Here is a 16,909-nt window from a genome sequence, read left to right on the forward strand (position 1 = left end):
AGCACTCTTTACATTTCAAACTCTTCTCTCAAGTACAACACAAGTTTTGTCCTTTTTCTGTGTCAACTATGAAAATCTCAGTCTCTTCTAAATMACTGGCAGGYCWTTATCTGTAGGAACCRCTGATTTAATMTATACMATTTTTTACATTMTTATTATTTAATATTATTATTATTAAAATCCTATCTGCACATTAGAACAAACAAATTGCCAAGCAGAGGGAAGGCTCTGTGTGCAGCAAATACTGTGCATGTTTTCTGAAAAAATAAAAGTTATAATGCAATATTTAAGTTTAAACTAGAGAATCACTTTTCTTGTAGATGCTTGAGTTCTTTAACAGAAATTTTCTCAGTAAATAACGATCAGATAATATTTACCTGAACAAGTAGCACTCTAAAACCCATAGGTGTGGAAAATACCTTCAGTGAATATTGTGAGGAATCGGACTGTCAAAGGACTGAGCTAAGAATTTTGTGACTTGGCTCTCCAACAATAAAATATTACAAATGGCTGGTTGGGATGCCATGTTCTTTTCTCTTTTATAAATTCTTGTGAGAACCATTGGTCCAGCTGTGCTGTCATTTGGCATAATGGCAAAACTCCAATTGTCTTTAATAGGAGAAGTATCAGACTCCATCTACTGACATGGCTAAAAGGATCATGACTAGAAAAAACATGGCATGGCTTTCTTTAATAAGTTTGTTTAATTTATGCTAGCATAAGATACTAAATAATTTACTGYTCTATTTTCTTATATCAGAGACATGTCTTTTCTTGAGAAACCAAGTGGAAGGGACTTGATTTAGCCAGGAATAGCTTTAAATTGCAGAATTTTTGAAGGGAGGAACTATGAGGCTGTCATTCATGAGATTCAGTGGTAGAGTATGAGGAAGAAAAAGCAACAGGGACACCACCTGACTAGAGCTGCCCCATAAGGCACATGCTCCATGTCCCACAACAAGGAAGCAGTCACACTGGTGTCCAGGGCACCCATCAGATTTACAGCTGCCTCTGYTCCTCTTCCACGTAACCAGCAGTTTATACTTTCAGAAATATTGTCATTGATACTATAGTGAATACACTTGGGAAGTTAGTTGAGTTTCCTTGATCCGGGCCTTAAATGTGTATTCACTCTTGCCACATTTCCAAAATAAACATTTCATAGCTGTTGCACCTTACAGAGCTTTGGATTATATTTCAGGCAAGTAACACTTGTTAAAAGACTGAAACCTKCTTTCATTGAGTATCATGACCAAACTCCTCCATCTTCCAAGCTGTAAGATAATCCTAATATTTTCTGTGTAAGCCTTTTTTGATGGATGCGTGCTTTCAAATAGCAAATACATAGCAGCATACTGACTTTTAGTAAATTCACAATTTTATAAGGATAAAATAAAYCCATAAATGGCAGAAGCTGCTACCACTGCCCAAAAGAATATGCTCAGTTTCATTTGACCTCACATATTAAACAATCATGGGCCTGGCTGGCTGGGAATGGCTGCTGTAAGCCTAGGAACTACGGCCAAATACTTGGAAAATACCAGACCAGAAAACGAATAAATGAGGAAATATCACCTGCCTGTTAGTGCTGGGAATAAAAATTAAGAATGCTTGAAATAGTCRCATATAATGTTCTTGTCAAACTAAGAGAGTCCTAAAGAAAGTGGTATTGCCTTTGAACTTGCATGGGTGTGAGTCTAAGGAGCGCCGAGTATGGAATTTGCAACGCAGCCGATACTGTGAGAAAAACCAGAGTATAATGAACTTTCCATACAAAACAAATGTTTTAATATGGGAAAAGGGGTAAATTTCAGTATAGGAAAATTCACTTGTTAGTCTCCTTGTAATTTTGCAGGCTGCGTGAAATTAAATGTGCACTTTGATTCTTTCCACAGGGCTCCGACGAAGCGAGAGCCTGTCGGAGAAGCAGGTCAAAGAAGCCAAATCTAAATGTAAAAGTATTGCACTGCTGCTGACGGCAGCTCCCAACCCCAATTCCAAGGGGGTGTTGATGTTCAAGAAGCGCCGCCAAAGGGCGAGGAAATACACTTTAGTCAGCTACGGGACTGGGGAGTTAGAACGTTACGAGGACGAAGGTGAAGAGGGTGAAGGTGAAGAGGGGGACAAGGAAAACACTTTCGAGGTGAGTTTGCTTGCAACAAGCGAGTCGGAATTAGATGAAGATTTTTTTTCTGATATTGACAAGGACGGCAAGATCGTGACGTTTGACTGGGACAGTGGTCTGCTCGAGGTGGAAAAGAAGACAAAAAGTGGAGAGGAGATGCAGACRCTTGCAGACAGCACAGGCAAAGGGGCCCTCATGTTTGCCAAGAGACGGCAGAGGATGGATCAGATTACAGCGGAGCAAGAGGAGATGAAGGCAAGCACAGTGCAGACAGAGGAGCACAGGGAAACCACCACGACAGAGAACTTCCAGCAAGTGAGCACTTCAGTCTATCAATCAAAAGAGGAGGAAATGTCAAGACAGCAGACCTGTGTGAGCAAAAGCTACACAGACGTGAGCCAGAATCACAGCAAAATGGTACAACAAAATGGCTTTGGCCTAGCACCAAGCACAAACCTCTCTTTTCAGTCCTCTGGAGCTCAAAAAGCAGCATCTTTGAATAAAACAGCAAAACCCTTCACTTCTGGRGTTCAAAACCGAGCAGCTGCACCATTTTCACCTGTGAGAAATGTTACCAGTCCCCTTTCAGATGCAGCAGCACCACCTCCTTACTGCTCTGTCAGCCCACCAGCCGAGGCTTTCTACAGACCCGTCTCAGCTCCTGTGGCCAACAAAGCTGCCCCGGCCGCGTGGGCARCCAGCGAGCCCACAGAACACATCGCGTCCAGGGACGAAAGGATCGCCGTGCCAGCCAAAAGAACTGGGATACTGCAAGAGGCGAAGAGAAGAAGCACTTCCAAACCTATGTTCAATTTCAAAGATGCACCCAAARTCAATCCTAATCCTGCCCTGCTGTCCCTTGTACACAATGCAGAGGGCAAAAAAGGTRCTGGAGCTGGTTTTGAGTCAGGACCCGAAGAAGACTACCTCAGTTTGGGAGCAGAAGCTTGCAATTTCATGCAGCCTCAAGCAGCTAAACAAAAGGCCCCTCCTCCCGTTGCTCCAAAGCCTTCACTCAAGGTGTCTCCTTCTGCTGGTACTCCAGTTTCACCAGTCTGGTCACCTTCAGCTGCAGCTGCTAACAAGCCTCCTTCTTTCCCAGCACCAGCGTCACCTCAGGCAGCGTATCCTGCACCGCCCAAATCCCCACAGTAYCCTCATTCTCCCATCCATCCCCCAAGCACTCTTGACCTTGCTGGTCCTTTCAAAGGGCCTCAGGCCAGCCTGGCGAGTCCGAATCTTGCCCCCAAGTCAACACCAGTCACCCCAAGTGCTGGAGAAACAAAGCCTCCCTTYGAGATGCCGCCGGCTATGAGTGGGAAAGGAGCACAACTGTTTGCCAGGAGGCATTCCCGAATGGAGAAGTACGTGGTGGATTCAGAGACTGTGCAGGCAAACATGGCACGAGCCTCATCTCCAACTCCATCTTTACCAGCTTCTTGGAAATATTCATCGAATGTCCGAGCACCTCCACCTGTTGCTTATAATCCCATCCACTGCCCGTCTTACCCTCCTGCTGCTACCAAGCCTTCCTCTAAGGCYGCTGCTGCTACCAAAAACACAAAAAGAAAACCTAAGAAAGGCCTCAATGCTTTGGATATTATGAAACATCAACCTTATCAACTCGATCCATCGTTATTTACTTTCCAGCCTCCCAAGGAAAGCCTTGCCATGAAGCAGACATCGAAGMTGTCCTCCTCAAAGCAAACACTGCCTTTACCCAGCTACCTTCCCCCTGGTGCTGGCTCTCCTACAAGAGCCCGGCCTTCTTCAGTGTACTCCGTGCCAGCCTACGGTTCCCAACCYTCGTTCCCATCAAACGCCTCTCTCCCAGGAAACGAATCGTATTCACCCACAGGCTACTCGGCATTTTCTAAGCCAGAAACCACCACGTCCTCTTTGTTTACTGCTCCGAGGCCAAAATTTTCAGCCAAGAAAGCTGGCGTCACTGCACAGGTGTGGAAGCCATCGGTTATTCGAGAGTAAACCTGGTAGCTGAAACTTAGTGTCCGTTTTGCTTGCAGTGGTCACCCGGCACACAGACTGTGCCAGCGGTATTCCTTAGCCTACTTAAGAATGTCAGATGTATCACCTCAAATCTGGGTCCAAAATAGTTGAACTTTTTAAAGGAATCAAAATAGATAAAGATTTTAGCACATTTATGCATTTTATYGGGTGCTTTAKAGACATGACATCCTGAAATGAAGAGGTACCATTGCATGAAGTGAGCAGGACACTAGGTTTTTGCTTTAGGACTACAACAACAGAAACAGTAAGCAATATTCCTGATGYGTCAGATTAATAGAGAACAGCTTTCTTTCTGTCCCTCTCCCCAACTGTGTTCTAATTGCTGAGGGATTTGGGGACTTTGATGGGTTTTTTTAAAGAAGTGCCTTATTAACTACTAGCAATATGTATTATTRACATAGCATAAAATAGATGCAGTATTAGACTCTGACTGATCACCAGCAGAATACAACTGGATAGACCTTTGGCCTGCACAGAGCCCCACAGAATTCACCCAGAATCTGTCCTGGCCTAAAGGTCCTTCCACAGGAATCTGATTGATCAGCCAGGGGCTTAGCTTGTAAGCTATGTGGATCAGCTGTGATCCAAAATCATCAATTGCCTCTGTGATTTCACAGAGAATGTGCTATAAGAGATGCTGGAGTGTTATGAAGACTAAAAAGAGGTGGAAAGATAGCTGGACAAATGGTTAAAATTTCCCATTTTGGGGAAATTTCACATCCCAGGTGCAAGCCTAATTTTAGCTAGAGTTTGCCTTGAACCCAGCAAGTGTGAGAGAAACCTGTAATTCAAAATTACTGAGCAGTCATAGAGATGAGCTGGGTTTTGCAGCTGCAATGTAATACATCAGTTTCTTGAGAAAGCACAGTGCCTAAGAACTGGAGGGCTGCCTATAGAGTAGAGTGCTGATTCTTGCTCCCAGAGCACTCTGTGCCACAGAAATTAACAGTAAATCATGATTATGACCATGTCTTCCTACTGGTCTCTTGTACACATTTTATTATTTTCACTTSGGCCTTGACAGTGCTTCTTCCCACTTTAATTCTTTTTACTCTGGTCTTATACTTTTATCTTTTACTTGTACTGAGGACTGAGGATTGAAATACTGCTACTGTGGAAAATTCTTAAGAGCCTGTGGTCTTGAAATGTGCTTTATTCTCTGCAGTGACTACRGAGCCTTGCTGAAATCAAGGGGCTTGTTTGAATAGTTTAGCATGGCTTCCATCAGCATCAGTGGTGCTAGGGCTGAAACAAGGTGCTGTTTCTCACAAGTAAGGGTATCAAAATCCATCCCAGGTGTGAAGCTAAGGATTAAAACATCATGCTGTGAAAAAAGGCAGCAGAATCTGTTGATATATTTGTTTAAATTATCATTCAGCTAGTTAAAGACCAAATTATGGACCTTTTCTATCATAGCAGGGTTTGTAGAAATATCTATCTTGACGAAGAAAACATTCCTAAGTATGAACAAAATCTCCGTAGTTTGGTCCCGACATGGTAACTCAAAGTGCAATCAAAGGYGAGAAGAATGCATTTGGTTGCACGTGCAGAAAGCAGGCTGAAATCAAGCTCTAATCAAGCCAATAAAAAACACTCCTCTGAATTTTGGACCTCCAAAATTCTACTCTCCTCTTCAAATTTTAGATTGGCATACTGACTGAAATAGAAGAAAATAACCAAGGGGTCTATCTCCCCCTTAAAATTCAAAAAAATTATAAGAAATTGGAAGGGGTGTGGGGGGAGGGGGGAATTGGAAAACTCAAGAAGTATTTATACTGAATTTATGTGCAAATACAAAGTAGCAATATTTTAGTCCTTTGGAGATCTCCTTTCTACCTGTTTTCCACTGTCAATATCTGTACWTTTCTTCTATCATTAAACTTGTCCCTTTCCTCTCTGCCTGTTTGCGACTTTTCTTTGGTTTGGCTGCTGTTTTTTTGTTTCACTTCCATGTCCAGGTTGCCAGTATATTTTTGGGGAAAGCCTATTCCCTATCCTGTCCTGTTAACATGAAATCTCCTCCCTCCCCTTCCTCTCCCCTTCCCCCTTCCCTTTCCTCCCTCCTTTCTCCCCCTCTTTCCAAGTTCAATCTGCACACACTATTTCAGGTAGAATTTAAGACACCAGAATGTACTTGGAATAAAGATGCCCACCAAAGGTAAGTCCTGCTGTGAGAGACACAAAAATCCAATCAGCCTGATATTGCCTGCCATATTTTTGCTTAGTCTCCTCCTGTAAGGCACATCTGTAAATTAYAATCACACTTCTGTACTTGTTTACCTCATCACCAAAAGAATATTCCTTAATGAGGGGATTTTCAGCAGCTTTGTCTTTTCACCACAAGTGTTGATATTGGTACCTGTGGCTATGAGACACAGGAGCTTAGGAATTACATCTATGCTAAAAACTGGAATTTTTATCACATTTGGACTCAAATGCAAGTATTTCATATAGCCTAGAACAATGACAGAAAGATTTTAAAAGCACCAGTAAGACTTAGAACCAAAAGCCCCAATGACATTAGTACTCTTAACAAAACACAGTTCAGATCTTTTGAAAATCCTATTTAAGCCCGACTCTGAACTCAATTCTTATATACACATCATTCTATATGCACGGGGCTTGGCTCCAAGTTGCTTCAAGGCTCCTTACTAATCAGGTAAGTCTTATCAATATTTTATTAATATTGCAGAACACTGATCTGCCTAAAGTAACAGGTTTATCCAAGATGTAATCTCTTGTGAAGCAGATATTTCAAGGAAAGCTGAGCTGTTCATTGTCATGGGTCCAGATGAAAAGCTAAAGATAATGTCAAATGTAGTTGAAATGTCAAGGAAATGAATGGTTTGTGTAGAGGAGCCATCTGAAATTTCACTTTGAAAGGGCAGTGAGCTTTTGCGAATGGTTTTCTGAAAAAGCTATTAGAATTATTTTATATAATATGACAGGGCTGCCAAGATGCAATTGTCATGTTTGTTATAGAAGCRTATTTAACAATGAATTTTAAGCCATCATAACAACAATACCTCCAGTATGTTCACATTAAAAGAGGAATTTAAGTATTTCTTAACACATTTAATTATCATGTAGCAATGACTTTGTTTTCTTTTTCACAGGGTGTTGTTACAAATATATGTTGTAAATTGAATGTTAAGAATTCACAGAAATTTTTCTTTGAAGTAAAGACATGCTAAGAGGTTGAGGTRTCAGCAGGCTCGAAAAAATTGGGAACTGTGTAACTTGTGTGTGGTTCAGATAGAAAAATTGGTGCTAAATGGCAGAGAAGCAATTTGGAGAGAAAAGGCTACTGGGATTAGAGGGAGGTGAGCTGTGGGCRGAAAACTCTACAAATAAACAGTGACCACACAGGATAAAATACCTGTCAGAGGATTTTGAAGTACTGAAAGTAAAAGAATAATCAGCAAGAGGGGTTCACCTATTTTGCATGTAGAGATGGCTGACTGTTTCCAGACTTTTGTTGAATTTTTTTTTGGTTAAACTCTGATGAAAGATTATGAGCAGTTATGAGGAGAATTGCACAGCAGGTAATGTGATCTGGGAGCAGCATTGCTTATCAAGCATCCAGGATGATACCTCAACAAAGGACCAACCTGACCATCGTGTCCTGCTGTTCCAGCCGTTCTGGAGTGGGGAATGCTCTGTACACTGTGAGGCAGGGGGATACCAGGGAAATGGCACAACTAACTCTTTGCAAAATCTTTTTCCTCTCTTTTTTCCAGGATCTGCTAGCTTTAAAATTCCAAACCCTTTGGTTCTAAAAAGATTCACTCTTCCAGTCTTTTTACATGGTGCAACTTTCTTTACCTGARGTCAAACACCCGGGATTCCACTGATTTTTTTGGTGCTTTGGCACAGCAAGGGCAAATCTTAATTACACAGCTTGGCATTATGGTATTTCAGAATGACTCTGTTCTGCTTCAAATGGAAAGGCCTTATGAAGAAGGAGCTTGACAAGATCTTCAAAAAYCTGTGGATTCAGAAGCTCTGAATGAACTCACTGCTGGTAGATCTCTTGGGAAAATATGTGACCCTGGTAATTTCACAGCACACATGGGTGCCACCATTATGACTTCGCAAAACCCATGACCACAACTGGTCTGATTTTATAGTAAACATTACTTTTGCATATGATTACATAAAGGAGGAGTTGGAATCACCCAAGAGTTATGTTTGACAAATAGTTTTCAGGCTGGTTGCTAAAGGAAGCACTTTAGGTTTTTATGCAAATGATTTAAAAAGTTGGAAAAATCCTGAAGCTCTGTCAAAATTATTTTAGATGCAGACTTGAACTCTTCTTTCACAAGATATGACAATCCATGTGACAGTATTCCCATGGGTTTAATATTTGCATCCTTATATAGGGCAGGCAAAGRCTTTTTCTTTATGTGTTGATCCAGTCCCCAGATCCTCTACAGCATTTAAAGGAAAAATCTATTCCTGATTATAATAATCTCAACAAAATTTTTAATTGCAATGCATGTGAAACCTGTACGAGCATCTGTGGTGGTATAACTGCACACTCTGTTAGCCTGAGAAAACTCAGCTATGAGAAAAATAACCTACTGAGTTTACAGAGTGACTGTCTGGATGAAGGCTTCCTGTGTGGGACATTAATGTAAAAAGAGCATTTTCAAACAAGAATCCTGATCCTTTTGTCTGCTTTTGAGACAGAAATCTTAAACCAGAAACTCCCCTCATAACTCCAGACAATTAAAATATGCTATGAAAATAACCAGGTTATTTCTAAATAGGAGTCAAGACTGAACTGTTGAAGAGATTGAGAGTTTCTCTTGATGTTTTCATTTAGATCTGAAACAGCAGACTGAAATGGTTTTAAGAAATGTACCACAAACAGAAGAAAAGGAGGAACATTTTACAGAAGTAAAATACATTCCCAATCACAGGAGCACATATTGGATTACAAAAGGTTATATGGAGCACAATGCTCAATTTTGGTGTGAGTTTTAACAGATTGAGAAGCAAATAATTCAGCACATYTATATTAGAAGCAAAGGTTTCCATACAGTAAAAACCTACGGACAAATATTTTGGTTTTAAAAGAAAAATTCTTTTCCCCCAAAACAACATCAATAGCTGCTAGAGATTTTTTCTTTGATTTGTGAGAATGCTACTTCTCACATCCTTGCTATGCAGGTTGTGGGTACATGGCTTTACACTGCAAGGAAAAGCAAAATATCTGCCATCTGGGTACACTTGGTTTTCTYCCTTGAGTACTGAAGTAGTACTGMTGCAAGCACATGACACTGTGTATAYAGAATTATRAGAAAAACAATATTAAACACTAYTGTTTGGATTGCAAAGTGAGGCACTTGGAATTCTTGTTGCCAGTGGCACCTTAATCCAACCTCGCTGTGTGTTTGTGTGGCCAGAACATCTGTAATCACATCATATTTGCTCTTTTTGCTGTGGGACTGAAGGCAGGGATGCCCATCAGCCAAACAGCTCTTTGATTCTTTGTCTAGACATCATTCCATGCTCAGCACCATTCCTTACTCAATGCACACTCTTCAAAAAGTGCCCTTCATACAGAATTATTTCCTTATGGATTTTTGCTGTTTTCACCCAAGTAATTCAGAAGCCAGAGTTCATCTTTACATTGTGGCATTCTACCTAATTACTAAATAATGCACTAATTGAGCAGCACTGACACCAGGACACTCTGTAGTCTTGGGTGTCCAGTTCAGGGCACCTCCAGAGTCCACAAACACATGCACCAGTTACTCTCTCATAGAATGTGATCCTAAACATCACTCTGTGGGTGTTAACAGATKGCAATCTCCAGGTGCAATTCCAGAAAGGGAATCCTCCGGGAGCAGCTATGAATTCCAAACAATGAAAGCATCTTTTGCACAATATACTACTAATCCTAATATTTCCTAAGATTTCCCAAATGAAGAAATCCTAATATTTCCTAAATGAAGCCCTGAAATGGCACTGGATAGCACAGAAGTCCTGAAGTTTAATCAAAATGAATCAGCACTGGGCAATGGTGCTTGCATTCAGAGCTTTGGGATAGCTGACCTTCCAACTYCATTAGCATTGCTTCAAGGTAGCTTTTAAAGACCCAAACTAAACTTTGGAATACTGCCATGGAGCACGCTGTAATAGGGTCTGCACTAGGATTTGACACACCAGATACTTGTAGGAATGAATAAAAGCCCTCCTGCCCCACAGGGTATCGGGCTGGAACAATGAAGTCGTGGTGCTCCTATTGAACCTTCAATGAGGCTCTCGGGGTGAATGCACACAGAGACATTTGCACTGAAGTGTGAGACACTTTAGGCACAAAGATTTGTCTCAAACCAGTTCTGAAGCAGAGATGGTACCACTTCTTGAGGTGGAAAGGTCAGAAAACAGGGCCAACTTTGCACTCACAGCCGTGCAATACAAAATCCAGAAGGTGGCAGCAAATATCATTCCTTACAAGAAATAAACTGTCTATTCCAAGGAAATCCAAGAYACCTATGGCCAAAAGTTGCAGGCATTTGCTTTCTGTAGGAATAAWTGTAGTTTTGATAATTGCATGTGGRTAAAGATTAAATTATAATGAAAAGCAAAATTTGTCACAAAACTTAAGTGAGATATTTGACAGTAAATGTTTCATTAGTTTGTACACAAATTGTGAAAACAAGGTTATTCTCACCTGAAATAATATCACATTTAGAAATAATCTGAATGYAGAATGAATTGAGTTCCAGTCCTATAATTCCCTATAAATTTTCAGAAGCAAGCCCTGACTAGACAGCTTTGAGGAAGTCAGGATCAGACATGAACTGTGTGATTCTAATCTATTCCTAGTTCTAGCCGAGCTTACTGATAGGGTTTTGTTGTTAGACGAGCAAGATTCCCTGCCTCCCCACCCATTAGTCCAATTTCTGCATTCCCATTTTAGTCTACTCTAAGATATTTCAAGAGTTTCAAATAAATGCGATTTTASCATTTAATTTCAAAACTTCTGGTAGTCACATTGCAAAATAGCTGGAATATTTACTGCAGAGTTGGCAGCATTTCAGAGACCAATTATTTTTTAATTACATAAAGTTTGAATTGTAAATGGTTGGGGATGGAAAAAAATCTGTAATAATATTAACAATATGTCTCCCTTCTATATTCAGTTCAGTTGAAAAAGTTGAAATGCTTCTTTGATGTTTAAAAAAAAATGGAAAAAAGGATAGAATTGAAAGGCATAAAAAGCAAGTATTACTCCCTTTGTCCTACCATTTTCTCAGTGTTTTGGTCTCTAACTGCAGTGGCCATTACAAGCCCACAGAAAGCCAGAAGAGAAATGCATCACTCGGCTTTTTATAAAGACACAGTCACTTTTTGAGATAAAACAATTGTTTTATCTGCTTCCTCCTCCTTTGTCCCCTTTCTGTGTAAACAGCATCCAGGCGCTATTGTTAACTCAGATTCTAACATGCTTTGATATGGGATTAAGGACCAGGACTATAATGAAAAGATAAAAATAAAACTGCTTTAATGATTTAGACACTGAGGTCCAGGTTTTTCAAGTGACTTAATCAGGATGGAGTTTAAATTGGAGAGAGTTTCACTGGACTCTTCAGAGTCCAACCTACTTTTGTCTCCTTGGCTGGTAAAAAGGCACTTGTGGCATGTAAACACACACACACACACAGTTTTTTCACTTACAAAGGAGATGTGCCACCTGAGACACATAAACAGCTGCTGGAAAATAATTTCATTAAATACTATTCATTTGCATCGTCATTTGGTCTGGGAAAGGAAAAATACTTTTCTSTCTCCTGCCTTTAAAATCTGCACTATTTTACAAACGTAAGTGTTGTTCATTTTGTCTTTCAGCTCSTCATAATCAACAAGAGAATTGATAGCTGTAAGTTCCAAATAACCCATTTTTACTGAGTATCGATCATTTTTGAACTCCTAAGTAGTGCACTAGTTTAGTAAGTGAGAATCTCTTAACTTTTTCCTCAAATTCCTTCAACCCTTATGGAATGGACAAAGTTCTTCCCAAACGTTCCAGCCTTCCAGGTAAATCATCTGGAATGCKATTTGCCCTCACAGGTTTTGTCTTCTTACAATCCAAGAAGAAAAATTTTAGTTAAACCCGCACAATGTTCAGTCCCTGCTTCATGGAAGCAGACATTATCATGTCTTACTTTATCAAATCTAGAGGGAACAGATGTGCATTTTCACATTTTGGAATTTGAAAGYTAAAACCCAGCCTGTTTCCAGAACYTTTTCTAAAGACAAGMTATCAAGGGGGAAAGGGAAGCCCAGATCAGGACTTCTGTCTGAATAATACTTCAATAAAAAAGTAGTGAAATACACTTAATAACTCATCATTCTCTGATTAAACTCTGTCAAAGAAAATTAATTCCTGCTTTATCACTAATGGTTATGCTAAAAGGATACTTCTATAACTTGATGAACTCTGGAGCTTTTCTCTGAACATAACAGACTAAACRGGATCTTCATCTGATTCTCTTGAAAAGCCAGATAGTTTATCCAACACTKGTTGCAACAGTCTCATTTCCCTCTGCATCTCTGAAATCCTACAAAGTACTCRCAGGGCTTTGAAGTGGAATTTCCATGAATTAAAGTGGAATTTTTCTGTCAACTCAGCATAATCAGTGTTCTAGAACCCTCCAGATAGGAGCTAGCACAGGTAGACTAACAAGGTGGACCTGTTTGATCAAATTCTTCATCCCTCTCTACAACTTTATCTTCTCTATTGCTTTGTTTTCTTAATTGCCACCTAATTTCTTGTGGTTTGAGTTATCTGATTGATTYCTAACCTAAGTGTGTGTGTGGGTAGATTAATAATGTTGGGGAGTTTCCTCTCTGGAAATGCRAACTAGAAATAGCTGACCAGAGCAAAGAGGTGAAAGGATAGTCTTGTCATAAAGCATTAGCTGTGAAACTAGTCAAAGCCCTCATGATATAACCTCTGGGTGTCACTGCACTTTTTAGAAGAGATCCAGACTGAGAACCACCAAACTGAAAATGGTGAAATGTGAAGTCTCTCAGTTTCTATCTCTCAGTTTCTATCTCTCATTTACGAGGCTGATAAAACACTGCTTAAAAGCCTGTGTGAAGCAGCGGTCTTTCAAGATTCTTAAATGCAGCAAGATCCTGTGGCAGAAAAGTTAAAAATGTCACATTCTTTCCTAGATCATCTATACCTTGAATGATCACATACCTGTTGGCTGCTCTCTAGTTCAAGGCACACAGTGTTTTAAGTTTGAAAAACTCATTAGGAAAAGTAACACAGGTCAATATTGTTCACAAGAAATTCTAGCAAAGCCTCTGGCAAAAAGAGCCAGGAATTTCACAKCAGATTTCAGAATTAAAGGCATTTAAGCCTGAGGACATGAATCAATGAGTTTAAATCAGTGAGTTTAGGAGCTGTGTGCATGGAGACTCTAAGAACRACGTCATTTGTGTAACACAGGGAGCAGGTCTGGCTTGGGGACAGGCTGTACCTGCTTCGTGTGCTGCCAAATGGCTGCTGCAGCAGAACCTTCTCACGAACACAGTTTCTGTTTCAAAGTGCTGCATTACTAAGAAGATTAGGATTTGTTAAAAATGAATGGATTGCTCCTATAAGTGGGTCGGAATGTACTGAAATTCTGAGGGCATTGCCTTTTAAAGAAGCCAAAAGTAGCGTCATGTAAGGGTATTAAGTGAATGATTGCATTAACGCCTGTAATTGCTTGTGTTCGTTTTTATGCCCCAAAAGGTAAAAACTAGGATAAGTCTAATAATTTTCGAGTAAGAAAAGCCTTTCTTAAAAGGAGATTGCCAAAGATAGGATCTTGAACACATGTCCTAGACAGAGCCTGTTATCAAACAAATTAGGCTGTGCCTAATGTTAGAAAGAACTTTGTAAACACCCAGGGAACTGYCACAACATGACTCCCTTTTGCATGAAAAATGGTCTTTCCAGAGCAAGGCACACTAGCTAAGTAGCAGGAAAGCTGCACAGTTGCTAATGCCATTGTACTTTTCCAGTAATAGCCTGCCTTTGGTCTGCTTACTTTCCTCAAAAATTCAATTTGCTGCATCTTTGTTCCTGTTGCTTTCTCTGCCTCCTGCCTTTCCAGTAAATTAAAGTTCTAAAAAACACACRTTATAAGAGACTGCCAGGATGTCACGTGCTTTCAGGATCTATTGTTCCAGTTTGGAAGTGAAGAGAAGGGGCTTCCTTTCTTGCTGTTTAATAACTATAACTCTATTTGGTATTTTATCTTCCTAGGGAAGAAGCAGTGGCCGCTCATTATCGCTTCCTGGGAGACCTTCTTCATTCACTCCCCGAGCCATGTCTCCTACTTCTCCTCTTGTATTTCAGCCTGCCCCCGATTACTTCAGCAAACCAGACACAGCAGCTGACAAGCCTGGMAAGAGACTGACTCCCTGGGAAGCAGCAGCCAGATCTCCCCTCGGCCTGGTGGATGAAGCTTTTGGCCCCCAAAGCATGCAGGAATCCATCGCTGCYAACGTGGTATCGGCCGCTCGCAGGAAAACGCTTCCTGAGCCACCTGATGAATGGAAACTTAAAGTTTCTTACGAGCCTCCAGCCCCAAGCGGTAGCGTAGCCTTACTAGGAGGGAAGCAATCCGGGGTTCTGTCACCCCAAAAAAGCTCCCTTCCTGCCCCAAATGCCCCAAATGCCCCAAATGCCCCGGCCCAGGCTGGCCCTAAGCTGCAGTATCCCTACTGCACTCAGCGCTCCAGAACGGATCCCGATATGATGTCTGTGGATTCCAGGTCTGACTATTGCTTGTCCACAGCTGATTCCAACTACAATCCACAGCCAAGGGGATGGAGGCGTCCAACATGAGCAGCTGAAGGGCCTGGTGCRTTTTCCCTTCCTCCAGCTTAACAGGCCCTAAGATCTGAGTTGGAGAAGGAAAGTTTCTTGCTGGCCTGATGATCTCTGAAGTAAAAAAATGAGGAGACAAAATTGAATGGAGCACAGTTTTCACCTGACTGCAGCGCTAGCAGCCTRTAGAATAGATTCAGTTTTACACCTAAGGTTGTTCTGCTTGTCAAAAGGCAAAAATATGCATTTCTTGGGGTGAGGGGAGAGACGAAAATGGGGCAATCCATGCAAAAATCTAGAAAGGATGTAGAAAGTGACAGCAAAAATGCTTGCAGTTAAGCTAATGTGAAAAAAAAGAAGCTAAATAAGGGCATTTATAAACCAAGAAGTATTTTACAGGATCTTGTAGGTTTTGTGAGCATGTTTGACATGAGTTCCAAGTTACTAAACATAATCAGAGTTGCAAAAGTTGTAATGGAAGTGGAAGACTTTGAAGGACTGGCTTATTTGCCATCTGTTTCCTTAATTGTATTTCTATCGTGAGCTAAGGAAGTAAATCAATGAATATTTTTACTGTGGCAACAGTTAAAATACACCTRTGGCAATGCTACCTGAATCATCACAATACATAGATAGGAAATCATACCCAGTCACTCATTTCAGATGGATTTCAAGACAGTTCCAATGAAGTTTTACATTTTATAATTGATCTGAAAACACCAGGAAGAAAGGTGTKGTTAACAGAGATCAGTACCATGATACTTGAACAGCAAAAGAGATGAGGAGTGTATTTAAACTGGATTGCAAGTTATTTTCRTAATAAACTATCAAACAAGTCAGAGGCTGAACAGCCTTTATTTCTCTGGGAAATGCACTATTTGCTGAACATTGACTGCTCCAGTGCCTGGTAACCTGACTGGCTGGGCAGTTATTCTTGTATCTAGGGTAGCTCAATGTTTAGAAAGCTTTRGAGTTTTAAAARTTTGGAAGAYRTAGATAAGTTGTTTATTKAGGACAGTTCATGCTCTATGTAGAAATTGGTGTGTGACAGAGGGTTTCTGACACGTGGCACACGGTGCGAGTCTGGGAGCAAATATTTGGGTGGTTGGTTGTACCTAAGTGATCTTGATGGATCTGAAGGGATGGTGGATCATTTTTGTTGGTGAGACATACCTTGCATTTCTAGCTTATTTAAACAATAGAAATATGTGGCTAAAATTGTATGTATTCCAAGCTTCCTGGCTAGTTTAGATGTAGTTAAAGCATTAAATTAACACTCCAAGTTTCACAAAGTGCTGTCAATCCTCCTTATTTTGTGGGGAATTCTTGAAGGATCTGTCAAGCATAGTCAACTGAAATTACTGCAGAAGTACTGTCAACTATCCTTAGTTTCAGTAAGGYTGTCACCATGAATGAAGGGATTAGATTAGAAATAAAACATATATGCAGTAAGAAAAAATACATTACAAAACATTCCTATCTGCAAAAAAAAAAATTCACTTATAGCAATTATAAAGTATAATTGGTATGAAGAAGAAAGAAAAATTAAATCCAAGTTCAGTTGATCTGGAACTTACCCCGAAAGCAAATAATTATCTGAAAAATATTGCTTTAATGAGTTTAARTTGGCAGAAATCATGCAGCCAAACAGAAGTTTCCCTGAAATTCAACTGATCCTTCTGACCAATCAGGAAATGAAGATATGAGAGTGGTAAACCTTTAGAATAGGATCATGGTGCTATGGCACCTTACAGATTTATTTCACAATATGAATTTGCAAAAAACCAAAAAGATTATTTAGAAAAATAAAAAGGGCTGCCATGATATGTCTGAAAATGAGCTTTGAACCTCAGAGTTATACACACACATAATCAGAGTAAATTTTCCTGCCACACAGGGAAAAATAGAYT

At 40.3% G+C, this 16,909-nt stretch overlaps 1 protein-coding gene across 1 annotated transcript in view; it reads left to right on the forward strand.

Moving 5' to 3' along the window:
- SYNPO2 (synaptopodin 2) overlaps positions 1-15,984 on the forward strand; it is a 72,274-nt gene extending 56,290 nt beyond the window's left edge. The window contains exons 4-5 of the mRNA XM_057383593.1: positions 1,896-4,081; positions 14,433-15,984. Coding sequence (XP_057239576.1) covers positions 1,896-4,081; positions 14,433-15,017 — 2,771 coding nt within the window. The 3' untranslated portion in view covers positions 15,018-15,984. The remainder of the gene's footprint in view (positions 1-1,895; positions 4,082-14,432) is intronic.
- The last annotated feature ends 925 nt before the right edge of the window (positions 15,985-16,909 follow it).

Source organism: Malurus melanocephalus, unplaced genomic scaffold, assembly GCF_030028575.1.
Source record: "Malurus melanocephalus ecotype Western Australia unplaced genomic scaffold, MMel_1.1 scaffold_643, whole genome shotgun sequence".
Classification (NCBI taxonomy): Eukaryota; Metazoa; Chordata; class Aves; order Passeriformes; family Maluridae; genus Malurus; species Malurus melanocephalus.